Below are 25499 nucleotides of genomic sequence, written 5' to 3' on the forward strand. Positions count from 1 at the left end.
GAGGTGGAGGTGGGCGGATCGCTTGAGCCTCGGAGGTCAAGGCTCCAGTGAGCTGAGATCGCACCACAGCACTCCAGCCTTAGTGAAAAAATGAGACTCTGTCTCAAAAAAAAAAAGGCCTTAATTTAAAATCTCAATACTCCCACCAAGGTATCATCAGTCTCATTTATGGCAACTACAACTAAATTTTTCTTAAGAATTGAATGAGCTACTTTAGTTTATTTTCCTCCACAGAAGAAGGTAAAATACTACTTGTGAACTCTCTACAACTACTCATCCTTATCACCTTATTTAATAAAACTGTCTCCCATGACCAAACATCTTACAGAAACAAAATGGTGGGTGAAGAGGCACTCACTCCCTAGTGGGGAAGGCATAACAGGTGATGTTACAGCAGAAGTATGAAAGGAACAACACGCATTTAGCAAATGTGTATGTTCCACAAGGATAAATTTAAGTATTTTTCACACATTATTTCTTAACCATGATATTTTGATTTCTTACTTTTCACAATGAGATATGCACCAGACTAACATTTTTTAATGTTATACAAATAAATCTGAATAGAAAACTAGCAACAGGTCTGGTATCTTGATTTATCTTGACTGTGAGCTCTCTTTTCTGGGCAGCTGAGAAGTAGATGCAGAGCAGTAACAAGGAACTTCTGTGATATGAGCTCTAATTTCAGGAATCTTATGTACCCATGCAAAAAGGTTTCCTGGAAACTGAGACCTTCAAGTAAGTGGTGCTGTCGGGGGGCTGAGTCATAAACAGAGGCTACCACTAGGGATAACAACATTTAGGATATTATATCCTATAACACAGTATGAAGCAAAGAGGAGATGGATTAAAGGATCCCTCTCTTCTTCCTTCTAGCCCTTCTTGGGGAACAGCTGCAGTCTGTAGCTGTATTTTACAGTTTGTGACTGCAGTAGAAAAGTGATTCATTCATATAGTATTTTGCCCTGCTCCCACATTTTCTGTGACCCACTCAGACTTCCATATCCCAGCCCTCAGCAAATGGCTGTCACCTCCATGTGCTTCCCCAGCTTATAGGAAACTGACAGTGAGGATTCTTAAAGCTCATGGCTGAACACTGACTGAGAGCAGTTTGCCTATCATCAAATCTCTCATGCCCCACCTCAACCCTATACAAAATTTGCTTAAATACTGAAATTATTTTTTATAAAGCCCTGCAATGTATGTTGATTGCATACAAATAGATTTTTTTTTGAGACGGAGTTTTGCTCTACAAACAGAACAATTTTATCCAAAACAAAAATTGAACAAAAAATTTTAAAACTTTCAGGTAAATGGAATAACGAAGGTTTGAATTCAGCAGATTTGCAAATTTCTTACTTAAAAAATTATATTTCTTTAAAAAAAATTCCATTGATAGTATTTTTTTCTGAATTGGTCTTTGTACAATTCAGAAAACAAAACGTGTGTAAAACAAATATTGTACTAGCTCTCTTCAATGTCAATCTCAGTTTTGATCACTGTTAACAAGATTGTCCTAAAACAGATATGACTTGCTGGGGTGTCCTTAGAGCTTCAGTATTCACTTGACTGACTTATATTAACTTCAGTAAACCTTTCCAAAAGACAGATTTAATAACCACTTACTTGCCTCTGACTAATTAAAACACCTTACGAAGCTAAGCATGTAATATAGCCCCCTTTTTAATTTGGCTAACTTACTTGTTAACAGTTAATTTTGGGCTGGGCTTGGTGGCTCATGTCTATAATCCCAGGACTTTGAGAGGCTGAGGGGAAAGGATCAGCTCAGGCCAGGAGTTGTAGACCAGCCTGGGCAACATAGCAAGACCCTGTTTCTACAAAAATTTAACAAATAAAAAAATCACCCAGATGAGGCCGGGCGTGGTGGATCACAAAGTCAGGCACTCAAGACCAGTGGCCAACATGGTAAAACCCTGTCTCTACAAAAATACAAAAAAATTAGCTGGGTGTGGTGGTGTGCACCTGTAATCCCAGCTATTCGGGAGGCTGAGGTGGCAGAATCGCTTGAACCCAGGAGACAGAGGTTGCAGTGAGCCAGGATCATGCCATTGCATTCCAGCCTGGATGACACAGCAAGACTCTGTCTCAAAAAAAAAACTACCCAGATGTGGTGGCACACACCTATAGTCCTAGCTACTGAGGAGGCTGAGGTAGGAGGATCACTTGAGCTCACAAGTTCAAGGTAACCAGGAGCTATAATTGTGCCACTGCACTCCAGCCTGGGTGATAGATTTTGTCTCTAAAAAAATAAAATAAAATAAATTAATTAAAAGAAAAAAACTCCAGTAGTTATCTCCTCTAGGAGTCCTTCCAGAAGTACCTATTTTGGGTTAGGTGTCCTCCCTTGTGGGCATATAGAACCCTGAGTAAGTTTTTTATCAAAGCTCTAGTAACCCTGCACTGAAATTGCCTGTTTACTACATTGAAGTCCTCAAGAATAGAAAGTATCTTTTTTTTATTCTGTATCTCCAGTGCCTAGTGCATGGCTAACATGGTAACATTCATGGGTTTTTATGAATGGGAATCAATTCCAAACTCAAAATGTGTCCTTAAAAAATAATCTTAGAGCTGAGCTTCCAGGCGCGGTGGCCCACGCCTGTAATCCCAGCACTTTGGGAGGCCGAGGCGGGTGGATCACGAGGTCAGGAGTTCGAGACCAGCCTGGCCAACACAGTGAAACCCCGTCTCTACTAAAAATACAAAAAATTAGCAGGGCATGGTGGTGACACCTGTAATCCCAGCTACTCGGGAGGTTGAGGCAGGAGAATGGCTTGAACCTGGGAGGCGGAGGTTGCAGTGAGCCGAGATCGCGCCATTGCACTACAGCCTAAGCAAGAGAGTGAGACTCCGTCTCAAAAAAAAAAAAAAAAAAAAAAAATGTAATAATTTTAGAGCTGGGCTTGGTGGCCCACGCCTGTAATCCCAGCACTCTGGGAGGCTGAGGCAGGAAGACTACTTGAGCCCAGGAGTTTGAGACTAGTCTAGGGAACACAAGGAGACCCTATCTCTACAAAAAATTTAAAAAATTAACTCAGGGATGGTAGCACATGCCCGTGGTCCCAGCTACTCAGGAGGCTGAAGTGGGAGGATCACTTGAGCCTGGGAGGTCAAGACTGCAGTGAGCCAGTGAGCCATGATTGTGCCACTGGACTCCAGTCTAGGTGACAGACTGAGATCCCATCTCAAAAAAAAAAAATGTTTAGTCTGTGAACCAATATGCAAAAGTGGGTATGCTGATGTATTTTAAAGCCTTATTAATAATTTATTAAAATATCTTTAGACAGCCAGGTATATACTCTGCTATGTGCAACCTCACTAAAGATACACACAAATAGGGGCCCTTCTGTTTCCCTTTAACTGTAAATTACTGTATATTGCTAATTACTTTAGATTTTAAAAATGCCTTTGTAACAAGAGGAAAGAGGTAAAGCCACTGACAGGTGGTGGCAGTGTTAATTGTACCAAAGGATACTGCCTTAATTTTTGCTTAGCATAGAAATCATGGAATCTTAGAAACAGAATGCTCTGAAACTGGATTACACCAGCTGCTTCACATTCTCCTTCTGTAAATCTGAATGAATGACTTGATGGATTTCAGGCCTTATACCATGGTGGATTAAGGTTTTAGTGGAGTTTTTCAGCTTCATCTTGGAGTACATTGACAGACTGTAATGAAATATTTCTAAGATAAAATTCTGCTAATAAAATGTACTTACAGGAAATGAGCAAAGAATGTGCCAGATATTATATCAAAACAGGTAGTTTACTAGCAAAGGTACAAAGACACATGCAATTCATATTTCTGTTCATGTTTATAAATTAAATCACCAGTAAATAAACATATAAATTGCACAATACAAAAATAAAGTAATACAGATATGATTATATAATATTCTGGAAAATTAATGTATTATTTAAGCAAAGTTCTGCTTTTTTTGTTTTTTGAGATGGAGTTTCATTCTTGCTGCCCAGACTGGAGTGCAATGGTCCAATCTTGGCTCACTGAGACCTTCGCCTCGCAGGTTCAAGAGATTCTCCTGCCTCAGCCTCCTGAGTAGCTGGGATTACAGGCTCCCGCCACCACGCCCAGCTAATTTTTTGTATTTTTAATAGAGAACAGGTTTCACTATATTGGCCAGGCTGGTCTTGAACTCCTGACCTCAGGCGATCCACCTGCCTCAGCCTCCCAAAGTGCTGGGATTACAGGCATGAGCCACCGCGCCCGGCTCAAAGCTCTGCTTTATATCAGTTATGAACAAATATAGAGCAAATCATTGAAGATCTAGAACAAATTTGCCAAAGTCTCCCTTTCCGCTTTCACCTTATTCTTTTTGAAATATTTCATAAGATATCCATGGTCTCAAAAAACAGATACATTAAATATACGATCCAATAAAATACATCATTATTAACTGAAAAAAAAAATCCATGCTCTCAGTAATATCTGAGGATACTTTAACAGTGAAGATTCTAAAAAATGTCATTGCAGAATCTGCAGTATAACGACTGAAAAACCAAACAAGTTTTGTGGGGTTTTTTGGTTATTTTTCTGTTTTGCTTTACAGTAGCACCAAGCATAACTAAAGTAAAACTACTACTAAATACGTAGAAAATCATTTCTCACTTTACTATTTCAATTGCCACCACTACTAGAATCAGGGTCACTTTTCCCTTCAACCGCCTCTACCCATTTTTCTTTTACAACAGTTGGTGTCAAATGGAGAAATGTGAGTGCTACATCTTAACCTCAAGCACAGGAAGCAGTATAAAATTATGCCAGCGAATCATATACTAAGTAAAATTGTTAGCATTTGCCCAGGCAGCAGTGAGGTCTATAGCAAATATAAGGTTCTCTGGTGCAGGTTAAAGAAAAATCTTTACCTTGATCCCCAAGAATTTTGGAATCTTATATGAGAAACAAAACCAGTGAAAACTTGCAGTTTATAAGCTGTTATATACATACTTTTAAGGGTAGGCATGGACAGAACTAGCATTTGGGTAATCTTTCCCTTTTAAAACTTGTTGGCGAATCTACTCCTGTGTCTTTATAACCAAGAATAATCCTAGTTAGATCTTGGGAAGAGAGTGGAGCAGATATTTGTAGACTAGAACAGACAGGGCCTGATATTCTACAATGATCCAGGCAACCTAAATCTCCAACCTTGAATTGCTTGGGAAGTACGAAAGAGTAACTCTTAAATATCTGAAAACTCGAATGAATTTTGTCACTCTGTTTAGTCTAAAATTAGTTTCTAAATATGTATGGGCTATTGTTTAGTCTCTTAACTTATAACTTTATAAAACTTCATGTAAGTAACAAATATTATTACCAGTATTCCTGAAATTATGGGTAAACTCCTCAGGCTGTGAGAACTTGAATACCCCAACTTACTTACAGGCTGGAGGACCAATAAACTTGAAGAAGCTCCCTTGAACAATGAAGGCTAGTGGCAACAAAGGTGTCTGATCCATTTATAAAGGTGTAAACAGGATAAGTTAGTAAAACAGGGCTAACTGGGTTAGAATAGAGAATGTACAGAGTCAGAACAAAAGAGATGAACTGGTGAAGAGCAAGAGGCAAACATCATCAATTCCCTGATCTGAAGGTAACAGCATGTAAAAGTTAGAGCAATACAACGACATAATCAAAGCAGTGAAGTGGAAAAAAATTTTAGATCTAGCCTTTGAAACATTTTATAATGTGAAGGATAAATATTAAGAACCAGGAAGGGACAAGGACGTAACCTGAAAATTTAGAGCAGAAGTTCTGCAACCTCCACCTCCTGGGTTCAAGCAATTCTTGTGCCTCAGCCTCTTGAGTAGCTGGGATTACAGGAATGCACCACTACGCCAGACTAACTTATGTATTTTTAATAGAGACAGGGTTTCACCGTGTTGACCAGGTTGGTCTCAAACTCCAGGCCTCAAGTGATCCACCCACCTCGGCCTCCCAAAATGCTGGGATTACAGATGTGAGCCACTGCTCTGCCTATAGCAGAGGTTCTTAACCTTACATGACATAATCACACTTCTGGGGTTCATAACTCCCTGAAATCTGTGTGAAACATGCATGTGCATTTTTTTTGGGAAAGAGCGTATGTAACTTACCACATAATCAGATTCACACCCTATTCAAAGTTCAGGAAAAATGACAAAGATGAATGATAAACGGTAAAATACAATGATTAGTAAAATAAAATTTCCCTATTTTAAGTATGCATGTTAGAATAATGTATATAGTTAATGAAGTTTAAACAGCTGAGATGAATATTTGACTCAATCCCTTTTTGATATCTAGCAGTAAAGGTCTCTTTTAAAATTTAAATGAAAAGAGCTTACCCAACATGACTAAGTATGAAATGTAAAATCTATTAATTCCAGGTCATCTAAAAATGTCACCAGCTAAAGCAGATTAATTAAAATAAAGAATACACACAACTGCTATCTAGCACAAATAAAGCAAGGAACTACAAGAAATCATTGCTACACAAAATTTTGGAATAAAAGCTTGGTCTTTAACAAAACCTTACATGCATATCTGCATAATTCTGAATTTTGTTTTCACTATACCTTTTCCCGGATGTGGCAACAAAGCCACTGCGGGGTGTCTTCTCCTGCTCTATATAAGAAAGCAGCCATCACATTAAGTATGACAAATACTTACAGCTTTTAGTAGAGAAACAACTAAAGAGAAATATGGGTGACAAGAGACTGGAGAGCAAGGAGACAGGGCAAGGGCTAGTCTCCAAAAGGGCCTGGACAGCTCAGTTTCCCTCTAACGACACGATGTGGAACTACAATAATCATTTCTCAGCTTCAGCACCAATAGCTTTATTTCCAATAAAAAATCTATCTACTCAAGATACAACAGCCAAAACTTTAATAGTAACTAGTCTTCTCAAATCATAGGAAAAGGATGGTTTTTACAAGTGTCCTTTGACTTTTTCCCTAATTTTTCTATAATATACACGTATTTCAATAAGAAAAAAAGCCAACGTAAGTAATTTTTAAAAAAGAATTGAGAAACAAGCAACAGTTCTAGCCTCCTTCCTGATATATATCAAAGAATTTCAGTAATCATAATATTATTGTTAGATATGAGTTCTAAATTTCTCTTCAAAGAATCAATATGTACGTTCAATTATTTGCTTTCTACTTTTAAACTTTTTTTTTAAAATTTTTATTTGTTTTTAAACTTCAATTGAAATCAACCATTTTCGATTTCCAGAGAGTTGCAAAGATGGTACACGAAGTTCCCATATGCCCTTCAGCCAGCTTCATTCGATGTTAACATCTTACATTACATGATGTTAACATCATGGTACATTTATCCAAAACTAACAGATTAACATTGGTACAATACTATTAACTGAATGGCCGAATTTAATTGGATTCCCCAAGTTTCCACTGGGGTCCCTTTTTGTGTTACAGGATCTAATCCAGGATACCGCCTTGTACGTAGCATCTTGTCTCCTTAGCCAGTGACATTTATTTTAATGAGGAGGCCGGGGTTCGGCTCTTGTCCTCTGCTGGGTTTCCGGTGCTCCTTTTTTTCTTTTGTTTGAGACGGAGTCTCGCTCTGTCTCCCAGGCTGGAGTGAGCGGCGCCATCTTGGCTCACTGCAAGCTCCGCCCCCAGGGTTCCCGCCATTCTCCTGCCTCAGCCTCCGGAGTAGCTGGGACTACAGGCGCCCGCCACCTCGCCCGGCTAGTTTTTTCCAATTTTTTAGTAGAGACGGGGTTTCACCGTGTTAGCCAGGATAGTCTCGATCTCCTGACCTCGTGATCCGCCCGCTGCGGCCTCCCAAAGTGCTGGGATTACACGTGTGAGCCACCGCGCCCGGCCTTAACTTCTTTCTAAAGAAACCTTTTTCGATTACCTGCTCCACCCTGACTCATTCCAGTTACCTGCTCCACCCTGACTCATTCCGATTACCTGCTCATTCGCCACCTTGACTCATTCCAATATCCTGCTCTGCCATAAGCATTTTTCCCACCAAAGCACTCACCCCAACTCTCTTCAAATTAGCCAATGGGAATTAGTTTAGCCTGTGCGGTCTAACCCTAGCCAATAGGGGAACACCACAGCAGCAGGTGCCACATGCGTCAGGGATAAGAACCCCTCCCCCTCCCTTGTCCAGGTGTGCGCTCACCATTGCTCTATCTGTAAGGGCGCGCTCTTCTATAGAAGTACATTGCCTCGCTGAGAAGTAAAAAGAAAAGTTTATTTTCGAGTGCTATTTCTTTTGTGGCACCGAAACTTCATTTATAACAATTTATTCAGTGTTTTAGGAAGCAATCTTTTCACGACTATAATTTAAGATGGATTTAAGCACTGCCTTATGGGTCAAGTCTACTAATGAAATACAAAGTACTAGTTTAAAAACAAAAAGGCTGGACTAGCTCATTTCATGCCTGTCCTAGCTACTTGAGAGACTGAGGAGGGAGGCCTGCATGGGTCTAGGAGTTTGCCTTGAGCTATGATCGCACCACTATGCTCTGGCCTGGGTGACAGAGCCAGACCTTGTCTCTATAAGTAGAAAACAAAACAAAAAGTTGCAGTATTAAATAAATAAACATGCTTCAATCACTGATAAAAAGTGATCAGTCAGTATTAGGTTTAACAATTAAGGCCGGGCGCGGTGGCTCAAGCCTGTAATCCCAGCACTTTGGGAGGCCGAGACGGGCGGATCACGAGGTCAGGAGATCGAGACCATCCTGGCTAACACAGTGAAACCCCGTCTCTACTAAAAAATACAAAAAACTAGCCGGGCGAGGTGGCGGGCGCCTGTAGTCCCAGCTACTCGGGAGGCTGAGGCAGAAGAATGGCGGGAACCCGGGAGGGCGGAGCTTGCAGTGAGCTGAGATCCGGCCACTGCACTCCAGCCTGGGCGACAGAGCGAGACTCCGACTCCAAAAAAAAAAAAAAAAAAAAAAAAAAAAAAACAATTAAAAGTGTGTCTCTGTAACATACACTACTACATACGCTACTGATTGTCTTCTTGGTATTGCAATGGTTTCCTGGTTAAACCCCAATGTTTCCTCATTATCATTATTTTCTGGCTTGCCATTCAAGTATCTTACACTTCATATGTCTGAGATTAGGAACTACTAGGACAGATAAGTCTTCCATATATACTTCAACATATGTAGGCAGCTGCATCAGTTATCATCTGATAATTAAATGAGCCTTTGGGAAGTGCTCAGCTGTTTTCCTGTTTTTTCTTTGCAGTAGGGCAGTCACAGTTCCATTCACCAGGCTCCCGCTAAAGCAACAGTCAAAGCAGTACCACCACCACCACTGAAAGAGCAGTTCTCTGACCTGGAATTCAATCCTGGAGCATTCCAAGCATTCCAGAACTTCCCAGGACTGGGTCTGAATGGAGGCAGAGCCATATTGAAAATGTGCTGATTTGAGCTGGTTTCTTAATTGGGCAATTATGACCAAGTTAAAATGAAAAAGGTTTTGTACATAAAACACTCAACAGTGTCATTTAATCTCCTGACATTCAAGAAATGCAGAAATCAACCCATTTATAGCTTCTTACTGTATATAATTGTCTAATTGTATATACTAGTGAATGAGAAAAATGATGCAATTCCAAACAGTAGATACGCTGCATTATCCATATTTTCCTTTGAAATATCTGGAACAGTTTGTGGAAACACATTGTGCTTTCATATTTAAGGTTCATCTTGCCTAATTTTAAAATGGTTTGCATTGGCCGGGAGTGGTGGCTCACGCCTGTAATCCCAGCAGTTTGGGAGGCCGAGGTGGACGGATCATGAGGTCAGGAGACCGAGACCACCCTGGCTAACACGGTGAAACTCCATCTCTAGTAAAAATACAAAAAATTAGCCGGGCGTGGTGGCGGGCACCTGTAGTCCCAGCTATTTGGGAGGCTGAGGCAGGAGAACGGCTTGGGAGGCGGAGCTGGCAGTGAGCAGGGTACATACAGCTAAGTGATGAGGGACTGAGGACAAAGATGCCTGCGATCTTAAGGTATCAAGTTTCTAGTACATAACACACAAAACAAATGATATCCATGTGGATAAATTTAAGATTTTATAACATCTTATTTCCTTAGAAATATCTATGGAACTATCTATGGAACCACATATCTATGTAGGTTTCACAGATATCTATGAGGATTTTAAGGCCAGGCTATACTTAAAAAATATGACTCATTAAATATTATTTTTATATTGAAATTACTTATACTCTGAAAACATTTAACAATGTTATTTATGAAGAATTATTGAGAGAATATATTTACTACTAATTTACTCTACCAAATATTTACTGCTTTTTAAACTATAAATAAAACATTTAGATTCATATACTGCTACTATTAGTGGCTTTTGGTATGTTTATGCACTGTTGTAATTCATAAAACTCCAAAATTCACAGTAACAGAAGCAGAATTTGTATATATTAGCTACTAAAACACACATGGTTTATAGAACAAGAACAAACAGTAATATTTACTTGGATTCCACTAAACAATATAAATGCAAAAGAAAAGGTTAAATATACTTTGATTTGATATTACAATTTGTTGTTCTTTCCCCCAGAAAAATGGCTCCACAGATTTACGGCAGGATCGTTAACTACTGTCCTATTATACAAGGAAGGAAAGTAAGACAACCGCTCATTCATGCAGGACAAACAGCTATGCCAAAAGCACAAATTACATCTAATTACAGGGTATAACTTTGTCATCTCTCTTTTCATAATGTAGCCATTTACACACTTTGATTTTTGACTTCCATTTGGGCTTATTAACATCAAAGCTTTGTCATCACTTACCTGTTTCTACAGACATTTTTTACCTGAGGCAATAAAGTATAAAAACTTCTTTGCATTCTTCCTTTACTGTTGCAAGAAAGCTTTAGTCTTCACTGGGATTACAATGTTTCACGGTTATTAAACTTCTGTATGTTGCTATAAAGTTTACTGCTCTTGGCATATCAATTTTACATGTACTGTTATTAAACGAATGCACTGCACACAAATATACTAACGGTATACTCCAATAAGTTCCAGTTTTACGCCGGGCGCGGTGGCTCAAGCCTGTAATCCCAGCACTTTGGGAGGCCGAGACGGGCGGATCACGAGGTCAGGAGATCGAGACCATCCTGGCTGACACAGTGAAACCCCGTCTCTACTAAAAAATACAAAAAAACTAGCCGGGCGAGGTGGCGGGCGCCTGTAGTCCCAGCTACTCGGGAGGCTGAGGCAGGAGAATGGCGTGAACCCGGGAGGCGGAGCTTGCAGTGAGCCAAGATCACGCCACTGCACTCCAGCCTGGGCGGCAGAGCGAGACTCTGTCTTAAAAAAAAAAAAAAAAAAAAAAAAAAAAAAAAAAAGTTCCAGTTTTACCTATTGTTAATGTCCTATTAGCATATTTTTTTTTCTTTTTCACAAAAATAATCACCACAAATCTATGGTCAGACAGCTTGAAATAAAAGAAAGCCAATTTAATTTTATGATTATGGCTCTTAGAGCAAATTAAAATAGATTAATCTTATTAACTACATTGAGTGTTTAAAATATTCACTGACATGGAATAGAAAAAGAGATTCTACATCTAATGAAACTGCAAATTCACTTCCTAAGTTATAATATAGTTTTGCTTATTTAAACATAACGGTCCACATTTCTTGCTTTTATTTAAAATTTGTAACCATCTCTTAGTCAGATTGTACTCACAAAATAAAAAATGAGTTCCAAATATGAATTTACATAATATCAAAAGCAAACCACCTGGTATTCTCATTTTAGAATTGTAACAATTTTTAAATTTAATGCCCATTACTTAATAAGTCAAATAGCAAGGTTTATGAAAATACATTTTTTAGATAATACTTTACAGCAACATTAAGAAACCCGAATTAGCGGACTCACTAGAAGAAAGCCATTAGAAGTCTGTGGCAACTGGTCCCATATTCATCAAAATTGTTGCATCCCCGCTCTCACGATTCAGTTTCACAGCTCTGTAAACTATTCCCTCTCCCCCTAACCATCTGGGTTACCCGCTCCAGTAGTACATTACAGATCCCTCTGATGATTACAGATCCCTGAATCTACTTCTTTATTTTTCAGAGCAGTTCAACATCAGTTTTTTTTTTAAGGCTTTTTTTTTTTTCCAGAAGGAAAATGTGGAATTAGTCTATAATCAGCTTCTAGGATTTACCATACCCTCTGTTTTCATTCCTGTTGCAACAGAAAAAATATCCTTGCTGCTATGAAAATCCAACTTTTCTATTTGTGTCTTTTGTTTGTTTTAAAGACAGGGTCTTGCTCCGCCATCCAGGCTGGATTGTAGTGGTGTGATCATGGTTCGTTGTAGCCTCAGCCTCCCAGGCTCAAGAGATCCCTCCACCTCAGCCTCCCAAAGAGCTGGGACTACAGACGCGCACCACCAATTCTGGCCCTTTTTTTTTCCTATTTTTTTTTGTAGAGACGAGGTCTTGCTGTATTGCCCAGGCTGGCCTCAAACTCCTGGTCAAGTAATCCTCCCGCCTCGGCCTCCAAAGCACTGGGATTATAGGCAGGAGCCAACACACCTGGCGTGTTACAGCATATATTTTAGTCTTCTTTATGGCTTATGTTTATTACTCTCATTTTTCTCTCCATTTAAAAATTCTAACTTGCAGCAGCATTTTCTTAAGTCACTTTAAATCTTTCCAGTACCAAGGTCAGCATATATACACAAACATTTAAATATAGCATATAAAAATGATGCATTAAAGTTGGTGAGAAAAGATGCTTAATTTTATTTTCCTAGAAGCTGCTCTCCCAGGCATCTTCTTCCCTTTCCCATTATGAACATTATTTGTCTGACATTTCAGAGGGTATAATCTACTATATCCTAGGAAAATTAACTGTCATTTTGTACATCAAAGCTAAAAGCTCTCCTCTCTCAGATGGGTTAATCAAGACTTGGCTGCACTCTCTCTTCCTTCCTCCCCTTTGCCAGGGACGAGGGGAGGAGAGAACCGAGTATTCAAGGCACCAGCTTTCAGGAGACTGGTTACATATGGGGCGACTGAGTATCAAAATAAATGGAAACTCTTTGAGTAAAATGGGAATCCATGAGTCCGTATACATAAATAAATGAATAAATGAGTAAACACTGGAGAGGACAAAGCCTTATGAAGCCACAAAATTATCCCCCCTCAAAATACTTATTAATGAGTATAAAGAACTTATTAAATTTTTAATGAAGAAACCTGGCAGATGTCTTCTTACCAAATGATAAAAGTAATTGTAATTATCACCAGTAGAAATCTAATTTGTGTACCTCCTAATACGACGCGTTGAAAAGAGCACAGCACGGCTTTAGTGGCATTTGTGAAAAAAGTGCAAGAATCATGAGGAAACATCAACTAAACCTAAATTAAGGAACATTCTGGAGAGTAGCCACTACTCAGTCATAGGTGAAAATGCTTTAAAACTGCAAATGCAAGTAGGTATAGGAACAATATGAATGGATTGTAGATCGGAGGAAAAGCATGCTGACTTTGAACTGAATTTAGCCATTTTAAGCACAGCTTTAGCTGGACACTCTTACCATTCATTCATCCACTCACTTATTCACTTAACAGTTATTTATTAGTACCTATCATGAATTAAAGACTACACTAAGTATTAGTGAAATGATGAATAAAAGCTAAATAGTTAGGTATAAGTACTTTAGAATGGTAGTTATAAGATACTAAACACTAAATGTGCACTTAAAGTAGATGAAATTTCAGTGAACACTGAATCTTGATTTTTCTTTTTTGATAGATTCAAAGAAGTCAGACTTTGAACTGCACAGGTGGAGGCATTCTGCTTTCTCTGAACATAAAAGACATCCAACTTAAATTTTATTAAGTAAATAATATCAAATTCAGCATTTCAATACAGACCCCAGTGTCAAACAGGAGTCTTGCCCCCTGATGTAGAGCTTTTATGCCGTAGTTGGTCCAACGTTCTGTGGACCACTAAAGAGCAAGGACGGACTGCCCCAAACGGTTTTTGTAATTTCCTAAAACCACACATTCATTTTACTAGAGGATCACAGGAGTTAAAGACTTAAAACAAACTTTGGCAATTAAAATAGGATACCAAGATGCAAATGCCTGGTTGGAATGGCTCAAATATTCCATCCACAACGTTAAACAAAAGCAACTGTTATGCTTGTGCACATGGCAGGTCAGAGGCCCAAACTGTCCCCTTTCCACGAAGGTGGTCCTCCAGTTGACCAGGTGTGGGCTGCATGGTAGTTCTTTTCCAGGATTCTACAGCCGGGAGTAATAAGTCATGCCAAGCTCTCTCTCTGCTATATCCCGAAGTCCGGCACCTTGTAGGTCAGCCCCCAAGGGCCCTCCAGCTTCCATCTCCCAACACTAAGTTCACTTCATGTCTCTCATGACAGGGAGGAAACTTAGCGTTCTTTGGAGACCTGAAGGGATGCAGTGAGCTTAAGAATTTTCAAGAGCTTATCAATCAGTCAGCCCTTGTTCATCCCTGAGCGGATGTGTGGTGGTATTGTGGTGGACCTTTACTGGGCACTCTGCTGAATAACTGGAGTGGCACTTGTGCTTTAGTCCAACTGGCTATCCCTTTCACCCTGGCATTTCGTCAACCAGAGGAAGGAAAAATAAGACATCGTAAAGTGAGAGAAGCCCCTTATGGGTCTTTAGACTCTTAGATCTATTTAGACACAATTAGAATCCCACAGGGAATTCCAGATCAATTTAAAGCCCAAAATCAAATAGCTGCAGGATTTATGTCACTATTTGATAGGTAACAATAAAAATGTAGATTAGATAACCCACATCTACTACAACCAACAGCAATTTATTAACTACACTAAAAATGCTATTAAAGGAATAGCTGAACAATTAAGGGCTACTAGCCAGATGGCTTTGGAAAATCAGATAGCCTTAGACATGATATTAGCAAAAAGAGGAGGAGTTTGCACCATGATTAAAACTCAATGTTACACCTTCGTCCCAAACAACACTGCCCCTAATGGAACTATAACAAAGGCATTGCAAGGTCTGACTGCTCTGTCCAATGAGTTAGCCAGCAACTCGGGGTAAATGACCCCTTTACAGGATGGCTAGAAAAGTCTTTTCGTAAATGGAAAGGAATGATAGCCTCAATTCTTACTTCCCCCACAGCCATTAATGGGTGTACTTATTCTTGTCAGGTGCTGTGTCACCATCTGACAAGCTTCTTCAGCTGCAGCAGGCTTTATACTCTTGTGATAGGCACAGCCTCTTGAAAAAGGCTGAATCTCCGCTTCGGGGTGGAGGAGGATACCTCTCCTAAGTCTTTAGTTCCTTCACGGTCCACTCTTCTTCAGCCTAGAGGCAGGAGCTACTTTTTGACACCTGCTACTTCTGTACCTCTGTGAGTATTACTCCCTTAGTAGTCAATTACCTTCTACTACTTTTTTACATTAAATTTCCTTCTTCAGATTACTGGTTTGATTTCTGTCTCCTTATTGGACTCTGACAGAGATCAATCCTACTTTTAATTTTACAATCTAGGAATATTCAAAATCCTTCCAGGACTGTTGCTAAGAACTGGGGCAGTGGAGGTACTTACATTCTCCATGTCTCCTCTTTTATCACTTCCATCCAGCGCTACTTCTGCTTAAAACCACGGGAGCCTTGTGCAACTCTATCCAAGCACTTGTGCATTTGCTAGACTTTACTTATGATGGGATGAAAGAAGGGGACATCTTAAGACTACAGAGTTTCTTAAGACTACAGAGATCTTAAGACTAATGCCTTTCCAATCCTGTCCTTCCTTCTCCCTCCATCTCCACTCTTAGTACTCACTTCCCCCCACATTTCCCTTATATGCTCCAAATTCTTCTGCTTGTATTATGCAAAGTAGCTTTCTCTCACCCCTGAAGCCTAAGTCAGCCACATTCAGGTTCTTTTTTTGTTTTGTTTTGTTTTGTTTTTTTTGGAGACGGAGTCTGGCTCTGTCACCCAGGCTAGAGTGCAGTGTGATTCTCCTGCCTCAGCCTTCCAAGTAACTGGGACTACAGGCACACACCACCACGCCTGGCTAATTTTTGTATTTTTGGTAGAGATGGGGTTTTGTCATGTTGGCCAGGCTGGTCTTGAGCCCCTGACCTCAAGCGATACACCCGCCTCGGCCTCCCAAAATGCTGGGATTACAGGCATGAGCCACTGCGCCCGGCCTCACATTCAGGTTCTTACAGGGCTTACTCTCTACCTCAAACACAGAGTATGTAAACCAAAGCCATTCTCTTGCTAACAGGATTTTCAGCCAATTGTTAAGATACAGAGCTTGTTATATCTTCAGTTGGTGTAAAATGTGTAACATGCACTTAACTAAGATGTAGAAATAGTTTATTAATATAGTTGGTTTTTGCCATGTCAGGATTATTTTCCAAATTTAAAACTAATTTAATTGGCTTGAGGTTTACCAGTTGAAGCATCTCAATAACTGAAATGAAAATATAATTTTACTTAAATTCTAAAATGAATATTTGATATTTTAATGTGATAGCAAAGGACAAAAGCTTGCTATATAAAGACAAATATAAATGTTAATAATATATACTAAAAATGCAATCTTATATGTAGTAACAGGTTAAATGGACCCATCTTTAAACTTCAGGGACAAAGGTATATCTATTATTAAAACATTATAGATGTCATCAATTAATTCACCCATTCAATAAATATTTACTGCACCTACTATGTGCCAGACTTTTTTCTAGGCCCTTGGGACACAGCAGGTAAGAGCAAAGTCTCTTATTTACTTACGTTTTCTAAGGGGAATATGGCATGACATGTCTCCATGGCTCTAAGTGTGTAACTGAATATATCTGGGACAGTTATAACTTAGCTGATTCTAACCACTTCTAGATATCGGTTGTCTAATATTTCTATAAACGCCAATCAAACCAAAGTTAGAGAAGGTCACTTTGTTATCTAATGCATTTCAGTTCATTCACCCTAGATAAACATTGACGATGTGCCATTATGTGACTGTGATTATTCTAGGTACTAAGAATACAGAGATGAAAAAGACAAGAGGCCATACTAGCAAGGGAAGACAAAATAAACAAGCATATAAAAAAATGTCAGGGTCGGGCGCGGTGGCTCACGCCTGTAATCCCAGCACTTTGGGGGACCGAGACGGGAAGATCACGAGATCAGGAGATCGAGACCATCCTGGCTAACACAGTGAAACCCTGTCTCTACTAAAAATACAAAAAAATAGCTGGACGTGGTGGCCAGCACCTGTAGTCCCAGCTACTCAGGAGGCTGAGGCAGGAGAATGGCATGAACCTGGGAGGCGGAACTTGCAGTGAGCCAAGTGAGATCGCGCGCTCCAGCCTGGGTGACAGAGTGAGACTCTGTCTCAAAATAATAACAATAATAATAATTTAAAAAAATTTCAAACAGCGATAAGCACTATGAAAGAAAAAAAAACAAATTATAACAGAGGAGAGTTTTATGCATTTATAAATATGAATGTAAATAAACATATCCAAGAAAATATCAATGAATTTGTATAAAGAATTTGTATTTATTTAGAATAAAAAATACAGCATTATAGACAATGTTATGCAAAATAATTTTACTTTTCAAACAGTAGTGGAAAAATTTTCTATTGAAAAGCAAACAGCAACAACAAAAATCTGTTATGAAGTCAAAAAAACCTAAACTAACCAATATTATGCATAATTTGGAAAGAAAATTTAGGGAGTAAATGAAATATTCATGCAATTAACAAGTGAATAATAACAAATAAGACATCACTGTTGTCAACTGTGAACTATATTGTATTTTACTTTGGCTCTGCTGTTTTTACTTTTCTTCCCCAGTTTTGGGCATTATTACAATGACTTAAAATAGTAATGGTACCAGGTGCGGTGGCTCATGCCTGTAATCCCAGCACTTTGGGAAGCTGAGGTGGATGGATCAACTGAGGTGAAGAGTTCGAGACCAGCCTGACCAATATGGTGAAACCCCATCTCTACTAAAAATACAAAAATTAGCTGGGCGTGGTGGCATGCACCTGTAGTCCCAGCTACTCGGGACGCTGAGACAGGAGAATTGCTTGAACCCGGGAGGCGGAGGTTGCAGTGAGCCGAGATTGCACCACTGCATTCCAGCCTGAGTGACTGAGCAAGATTCCATCTCCAAAAACAAAACCAAAAAAAGAAGTAATGATTCAGAAAGCTTTACTTTTAGTCTGATCATCTACTGTTGAATATCTACTTAGTGAAATGGAGGTTTGTTTTAATCAGTTTGGATTTGCCAATATATGATTCTAGCTTCAAATAACAAAATACAATAGTAACCACAACACAGGGGTCCCCAACCCATGGGCCATGGACCACTAAGGGTCCATGGTCTGTTAGGAACCAGACCACACAACAGAAGGTGCGTGGTGGGTGAAAAGAGCTTACCGCATGAGCTCCACCTCCTGTTAGATCAGCAGCATTAGATTCTGACAGGAGCGCAAAACCTATTGTGAGCTGCACTCCTACAAGAATCGAACTAATGCCTGATGATCTGAGGTGCAGCCGTTACATCCCGCAACCACCCCCATCTCCGTCAGTGGAAAAATTGTCTTCCATGAAACTAGTCCCTGGTGCCAAAAAGGTTGAGGACCACTGCCATAACACTTATTATTTAAATTCCTACAGGAAAGAAATACTTTCACCCTTGCAACTCTAAAACTCTCTTGTTCCTAAACCTCCTTTCTCCATTGAAATAACTTTTTATAATTTCATAAAATGTATCAAGGCTTAAGAATGCAGCTATCCTTTTACAGCAGAATGGACTGGAACAAGAGAATAAATCTATCTCCTCCTATGGTTTCTGATTTTACATGTCTGAATCAAATATAACATTGTAATGGGAGTAATACTAAAAGCTTAAAAAAGTTTTCAAATGTTATTTCAAAAGCAGCAGTTTACACAGAAGTAACTGATGTGCTGACATGATCTAAAACAAGTTCCACTAAGAATTTCTTTGTTGGAGGCACTATTTTGTTGGCCAGGTGTAACAATACAATACATAGACTTGCAATTCAGAGTCTTTACTAATTTATCTTTTAAATGTATTTTAAATTCATCCACTAATTTAGCTATCATCAACTCTCTCCTGAATTACTGCAACAGCTCCCTAAATCTAATTTTCAATTCACTCTCTTTACTAAAGTCCCAATACTCTTTCCAAAGGTCACAAACAAATTTGTGATACAGTATTACATGGACTTATTTACACATTAAATTGATATGGTGGCAGTTTTAAAAAGCACTTTCATTTTGAAGAAGTGATACTCTGAAATACTCATAACAACTCTAATATAGTAGGAAAATATCTGAGATTTCTGTTGATGACAAAGGCAGTTACTGTAATATCACTATAGCTTGTTGCCTACATTCATTAAATGAATTGAAGAAAACATTAAACAATTTATGAAAACAAAAATGAAACAAAATTTTTGTCAATGAAATTTTGTCAATGAAAACAAAAATGTAGTATTTTTTCTAAGTTCACAGATCCCCTAAATTCTATGCATGGACATATGGGGCTCCATGAGGGTTAAGAAATCCTGCAACGGCTTCCTGCTGTCCTCAAGATAAAAATTAATGTCACATGGCTTATGGGACACTTAATGATTTGATTCCCAGCCACTGCTCAAACCCAGTTTTGAACCCCATCTTTCGCAGCTCTTACTCTGCTGAGTCAAACTCTTACTTTCAGACCTCTGTAAAGCTATTTCCTTTGCCAATGAAACTCTTCCCCTTCTCTTTGCCTAGCAAACTTGCAATCACCCTCCAGGTGTCAACCTACACATAATTCCTTCAGGAAACCAAGACTGTGTGAAACACTCTTCCACTATGCTTCCACAGCACCCAGTATTTAATCCGACCACAGCATTGATCACACTGTATTAAAACTGCCCTTCCCCATTAAACTGTAAGCACACACACTGTGTCTCCAGTTCCTGCTCCTGGCATATTGTGAAGGACCGAGTAAGATTTCAATACTTGTGAAAGGAAGAAAGTAAAGAAAAAAGGAAGGTCCCAATTTATCTACTGTTTCACGACATGAAACTCTACCCTTAATTCCTGACTGACCCTCAAAAATGCAAGCTGTTGGTCACAATGGGAACTAGAAAATTGTAGGACTTCATTAATTATAAATTTATATTTTTATTGGAAAAAAGCACTTAGTATAATAACTGAAAATGAAGGGCATATTCACTATTATTATTATTATTTTTTTTTTGAGTCAGAGTCTCGCTCTGTCGCCCAGGCTGGAGTGCAGTGGCCGGATCTCAGCTCACTGCAAGCTCCACCTCCCGAGTTCATGCCATTCTCCTGCCTCAGCCTCCCGAGCAGCTGGGAATACAGGCACCCACCACCATGCCCGGCTAATTTTTTGTATTTTTAGTAGAGATGGGGTTTCACTGTATTGGCCAGGATGGTCTCGATCTCCTGACCTCGTGAGCCGCCCACCTCAGCCTCCAAAACTGCTGGGATTACAGGCGTGAGCCACCGCGCCCGGCCAGACGTATTCACTATCATTATAGGGCCACGTCAGGAAGACTTTACCAACCTGGAATACCAACATAACTGTATTAATGCATAAAACTGTATGGCGATGGAAGATTCATCACAAATCAAAATTCTAGTATGTATCTAGTTCAACTATGCACACCTGTCCCCAAAGTAGTGGTGGCAGAGGAGAATTAACAGGCCCAAATCTTAGGGAAATGTATCAAAATCACTGAGGTGAAGGCAAAGTTTTCAAGCTACGAGTCCTCTCAATCCTTACTGTATTCAGCCACTGATGCTGAAAGGAATGTCCACCGTGGTGGCAAAAGGCTGAGAACCACTGTCTCGGTCCAACAGTAGATCAGGCAAATGCTATGCCAACAGACTTTATTAAACAATTGATAATAAAATCGTTTCTGTATTACTTTAGCTAAGATTAAACTTACAAAGCTGCAGGGAAGGAGAACTGAGAGCTGGGAAGAGAATCCAAAATAACTACACTAGTGTGAAGTTTTCAGAGTCAAGTTAGGGATTTAAAAGGAGAAAGACTAGAAGTGGGCCGGAAAAAAACCAGTTAGATGTGTAAGTGAAATCAAGAGTCTACAAATTGCTGCTGGGGGGTGAGTGGTATTTAAGTCTTGTTCTAGGGATAGTGAGTGAATCACTTTAGTGGGATGGTGCCTGAGTAGTGTCAGGTCAGAGTGTGACTCAAAGGGCTCTGAAGGACAAAGTTTTAATATGTGCATTTTGGCCGGGCCCTGTGGTTCACGCCTGTAATACCAACACTTCGGGAGGCCAAGGCGGGCGGATCACAAGGTCAGGAGATCGAGAACATCCTGGCCAACATGTTGAAACTCCGGCGCTATTAAAAATACAAAAAAATAAAAATAAATAGCTGGACGTGGTGGCCTATGCCTGTAATCCTAGCTACTCGCGAGACTGAGGCAGGAGAATCACTTGAATCGGGGAGTCAGAGGTTGCAGTGAGCCAGGATTGCGCCACTGCACTTCAGCCTGGCGACAGAGAGAGGAGGCTCGGTCTCAAGAAAAAAAAAAAAAAGTGCATTTTACTGTCAGCAAAATGAGACACTAATGGTTTCTGAAGAAGGGTACACTGTGTGGTTAAAGTGATACTCCACAGAAGATTAATCTAAGGGTCTTAAAAACAGGATGAATCAAGGGGAGAGAGAGAAACTAACGATGAATACACTGAACTCCTTGGTACAAGAGTCACAAAAATGCTATAAAAACACTAGATGATAGACCTTTCCATTATATCTATTATGTTTACATTAATATAATTTGTATTATAATAATTTGTTATTAATACAAATAAGGAATATCACTTGCCAATACTTAATTTTAATTCACAAGGCCTTCTTTCCTTTTTTGTTGTATCTGAATGTTCCTTGAGTTTTTCGCTAGAAAGGCATAATGTAAATCTAAAAAAGAAAATAATAAAACACTACTTTCAATTTTCAAAAAAGCTCATACGTAAAAACTTATTAGGTCTACAAAAATTTTAAAGTACTACTCATTCAAATTTTCAAATGCGTTACATTATTTATCTTGAAACAGGGAACTTGAATCTGTTTTTTTTTTTTTTTTTTGAGACTGAGTTTCGCTCTTGTAGCTCAGACTGGAGTGCAATGGGTTGATCTCGGCTCACTGCAACCTCCGCCTCCCGGGCCCAAGCGGTTCTCCCACTTCAGCCTCCCGCCACCATGCCCAGCTAATTTTTTTGTATTTTTAATAGAGACGTGGGGAAGCGGGGCGGTTTCACCATGTTGGCCAGGCTGGTCTCGAACTCCTGACCCCAGGTGATCCACCCGTCTCGGACTCCCAAAGTCCTGCGGTTAAAGGCGTGTGCCACTGCGCCCGGCCGACTCTTATCTTTAATAGATGGAGGTTTTAGGAGCAATTTTTGCTTAGAACTTATAATGGTCCACTAAGATATTAAGGTTTATAATCATGTAATAATGTTCCTTAAAGTTGATAATAAAATCTGGAAATCAACTGGTTAATTTTTATGGCTGACACCTTCGTGACTTAAAAAAGCAATCGACAGAACTTCTTCATGCTATGCAAAGAGGAGGTCGTAAAACTTACAAAGGTTAACAAAGGTAGATCCCAGCGGGGTAACTGGACGCAAAACACCTGTGGATGTGAACGCCACTTCAAAGACCAGAGAGGAGGAAGGGGCGAGGCGCAGTGAGATTCTGAATTAGGAGGCTTGAATTAAGACACGCCCACACTCATCACCACGAAATTACTGCGGCCAGTTTGCGGGCTGTGGTGGTCAGCGTCCGCGGGGTTCTCCCAAGGGAGGCGGAATCTCCCGTCACCGGCCTCGAAGGCCCTCGGGGGCTCAGGGCGGGGGCCAGTCCAGGAAGGAGCGAGTCCCACCAGTCGCAGGACGCCCCGACCCGCAGCGGCGCCCCCACCCACGGCTCCGGGACAGCCGCCCAGCGCCAAACCACTCCCCGCCAAGGGCGTCAGGGGAGGGAGGAGCTTGACTGGGGCTATAGCAGAAGGAGTTCGTCCCGTACCTGTGCTGAGACTGTGAGGCTGCCGTCGCGCGCCGCGACATTCACGCGGCTGTGGTGCCAGGCCGCTCCTACTCCTGCCAGGGCGGCGCCGGCCACTGCCGCAGCCAAGGGGCCGGGACTCGGCAGAGCCCGTCGGCTGGCAGCGAGCCCCCGTCGCAGTCTTCCGCCCCAAGCCGCCAGCCGAGCGCAGCTCCCCGCAGCCGCCGCCATCTTTGCGGAAGCGCAGCTACACGGCGCTTGTCTCCTGGCGCCACCGCCAGCGCTGGGAACTCTCGCGACATTCGACAGGCTTCAGCCCCGCCTACCGAGCCTGCGCCGTGGGTGCGGCTGTTGAGGCGACGCTCGGAACCGCAGGAGATGGCCTTTGGTTCCGGGGCTGCCTTCTAAGGCTGTGGAGATGGGATGATAGGAAGAGTAGGAAGACAGTATAATATGGCTTCCTAGTCCAAAACAAGATAGTGCCCTCGGTTGTGTGGGCAGGTTTCTTTCTCCTTTTCATTTTTTCATCTTGTGAAACTGAAACGTTTTTTGAAATAGCCTCTTCTGCATCTGTGTTCATGTCTTCCTATGCTCATAGTCTTGACTATTCTTTAATTTCTGCTAAAAGAACTCTCAGACAAGGCATTCTCGTTATTTCAGTCACTCACTATTTGCTAATGTTGAATTTAAATTCAGTTTCAACAGAGGGTTTGATAGTAGCGCACATCCTACCTAGAACTAAAAGTCATGGAGACAGAGCCGCACACCAGCCCCATGTGTCTATCAGCAGGGACCCAGAGGTTTTCCCTGGTGCAGGCTTAGTCCTGGCTGTTCCATTGGTGATACGTGGTGTAGCTGAGGCAGACTACTTGGTTTTATTTAACAGCCTCCAATCTTCCATTCTTTGGTCTTCACTTTTCGTGAGTAACTCTCTTCAATAAACTCTTTGTTCAGCCTCTGAAATGTCCCCAGCTATTAGAAGCTTTAGTTGGGCATGCAGTAACGGAGCCAACATCAAAGGGGCCAAGACACCTAATCACATAATCACTGCTGTCTTGAAATTTTGCACAAAACAAAACTTCAAGAAACAAAAACAAAAACCTGTCACATGAAATCTAATTTGATCATTCAATGGAAGTCCCGTGGATCACTTTGTTATTATCTGCCCTTAATCCTTGCTCCCTTTCTCTTAGCTGGCTTGTCTACATTCATCTGCAGTCAGAGGTTCCTCACTTTTCCCTCAGCTTCTGGACTCACTTTCAGTGTGCTTTCCCAGGCAGGAAGTAGAGAGATAAGCCTCACTTCACAGACTTGTGAGCCAGACCTCAAGGTTTGAATCCTAGCTCTACCAGGATGATCACTGTGGTTTGGGGCAAATTATTTAATCTTTCTGAGTCTCCATTTTCTCATTTGTAAATAACTCACGATTCGGCAGGTGATCATTGCTATTTGGGGTAAGGTATTTCATCTCTTTGAGTCTCAATTTTTTCATCTGTGAACAACCCTCTTACAGTTTGGGGTGGGGGAGCTAAATGAGATATTTTATATAAAGTGACTAGCCAAATGCCTGGCACGTGGTAGGCTTATGACAGATATGCGTTTACTGTGGTCAAGGTTTGGTTTACTTCTGCCCTGTGAACACAAATGAGCTTGACTGAATGTCCATGATTCTAGATCACTAGCCCATCTTAAGCCGAGACTTTACTGCTTTTTCGAATCTAGCCTGACTTTGTCAACCGCTGGACTGTCTTTCACCTCTGCTAACTCTGGTAGCTCTTGGCACATGTCCTGCTTTTCTGGACTATTGACATCTAGTTTGTTTCCTGGTGATTATAGGACTTCTAGGATATGTTTGGACACCCTGGATGTCTTATCTTGTAGCTTATTCTTGATTTCCAGAAACCACAGTCTTTACTTGTATAATTCTAACTGCCTAATTCACACAGTTCCTCTAGGTATTTTATGAAACCTGGCATCTATTACTCAGTTATTGCCTCAAGCCCAAGATAAGTTTAGATTCCTATTAAAACGTGGCATATTTAAGAACAATGTCTTTCTCCCACAATTTGACATCCTTGTGGGTGAGATGTCTTCCTTTTCCCTGCTTCTCTAGCACCTAGCACAATGCCCAGCTTGTAATAGACATTCAATGAGTGAGTATATAAGTGAATAAATAAATGGCACAAATGAAACTCTGGGGTTCATATTTCTAAGCTTTAGCCATCCGAAATACAGAAGTATATTATTCCTTTGGTGTACTTTATTTTAAAAACAAAACTTCTTTTTATTTTGCTGAAAATCTTTGAAGCCACTTGGAAAACAGTGTAATTAGTTATTTTTAAAACTTTCGTTATGTGCCCAGGCATCTAGAACTCTCACTTATTTAAT

The 25499-nt window shown here is 40.4% G+C and overlaps 1 protein-coding gene across 4 annotated transcripts in view; it reads right to left on the reverse strand.

Moving 5' to 3' along the window:
• The window catches only part of MICU2 (mitochondrial calcium uptake 2), a 107250-nt gene extending 83850 nt beyond the window's left edge, over nucleotides 1-23400 (reverse strand). For 2 of the 4 annotated variants that reach the window (XM_050766492.1, XM_050766493.1), the window contains exon 1: nucleotides 23133-23365. In XM_050766492.1, coding sequence (XP_050622449.1) covers nucleotides 23133-23342 — 210 coding nt within the window. In that variant the 5' untranslated portion in view covers nucleotides 23343-23365. Of the gene's footprint in view, nucleotides 1-22692; nucleotides 22915-23132 lie in introns of those variants that run through there. The other 2 variants (XM_050766491.1, XM_050766494.1) reach the window with 2 other exon arrangements.
• Between the last annotated feature and the right edge of the window lie 2099 nt (nucleotides 23401-25499).

This window comes from Macaca thibetana, chromosome 17 (genome assembly GCF_024542745.1).
Source record: "Macaca thibetana thibetana isolate TM-01 chromosome 17, ASM2454274v1, whole genome shotgun sequence".
Classification (NCBI taxonomy): Eukaryota; Metazoa; Chordata; class Mammalia; order Primates; family Cercopithecidae; genus Macaca; species Macaca thibetana.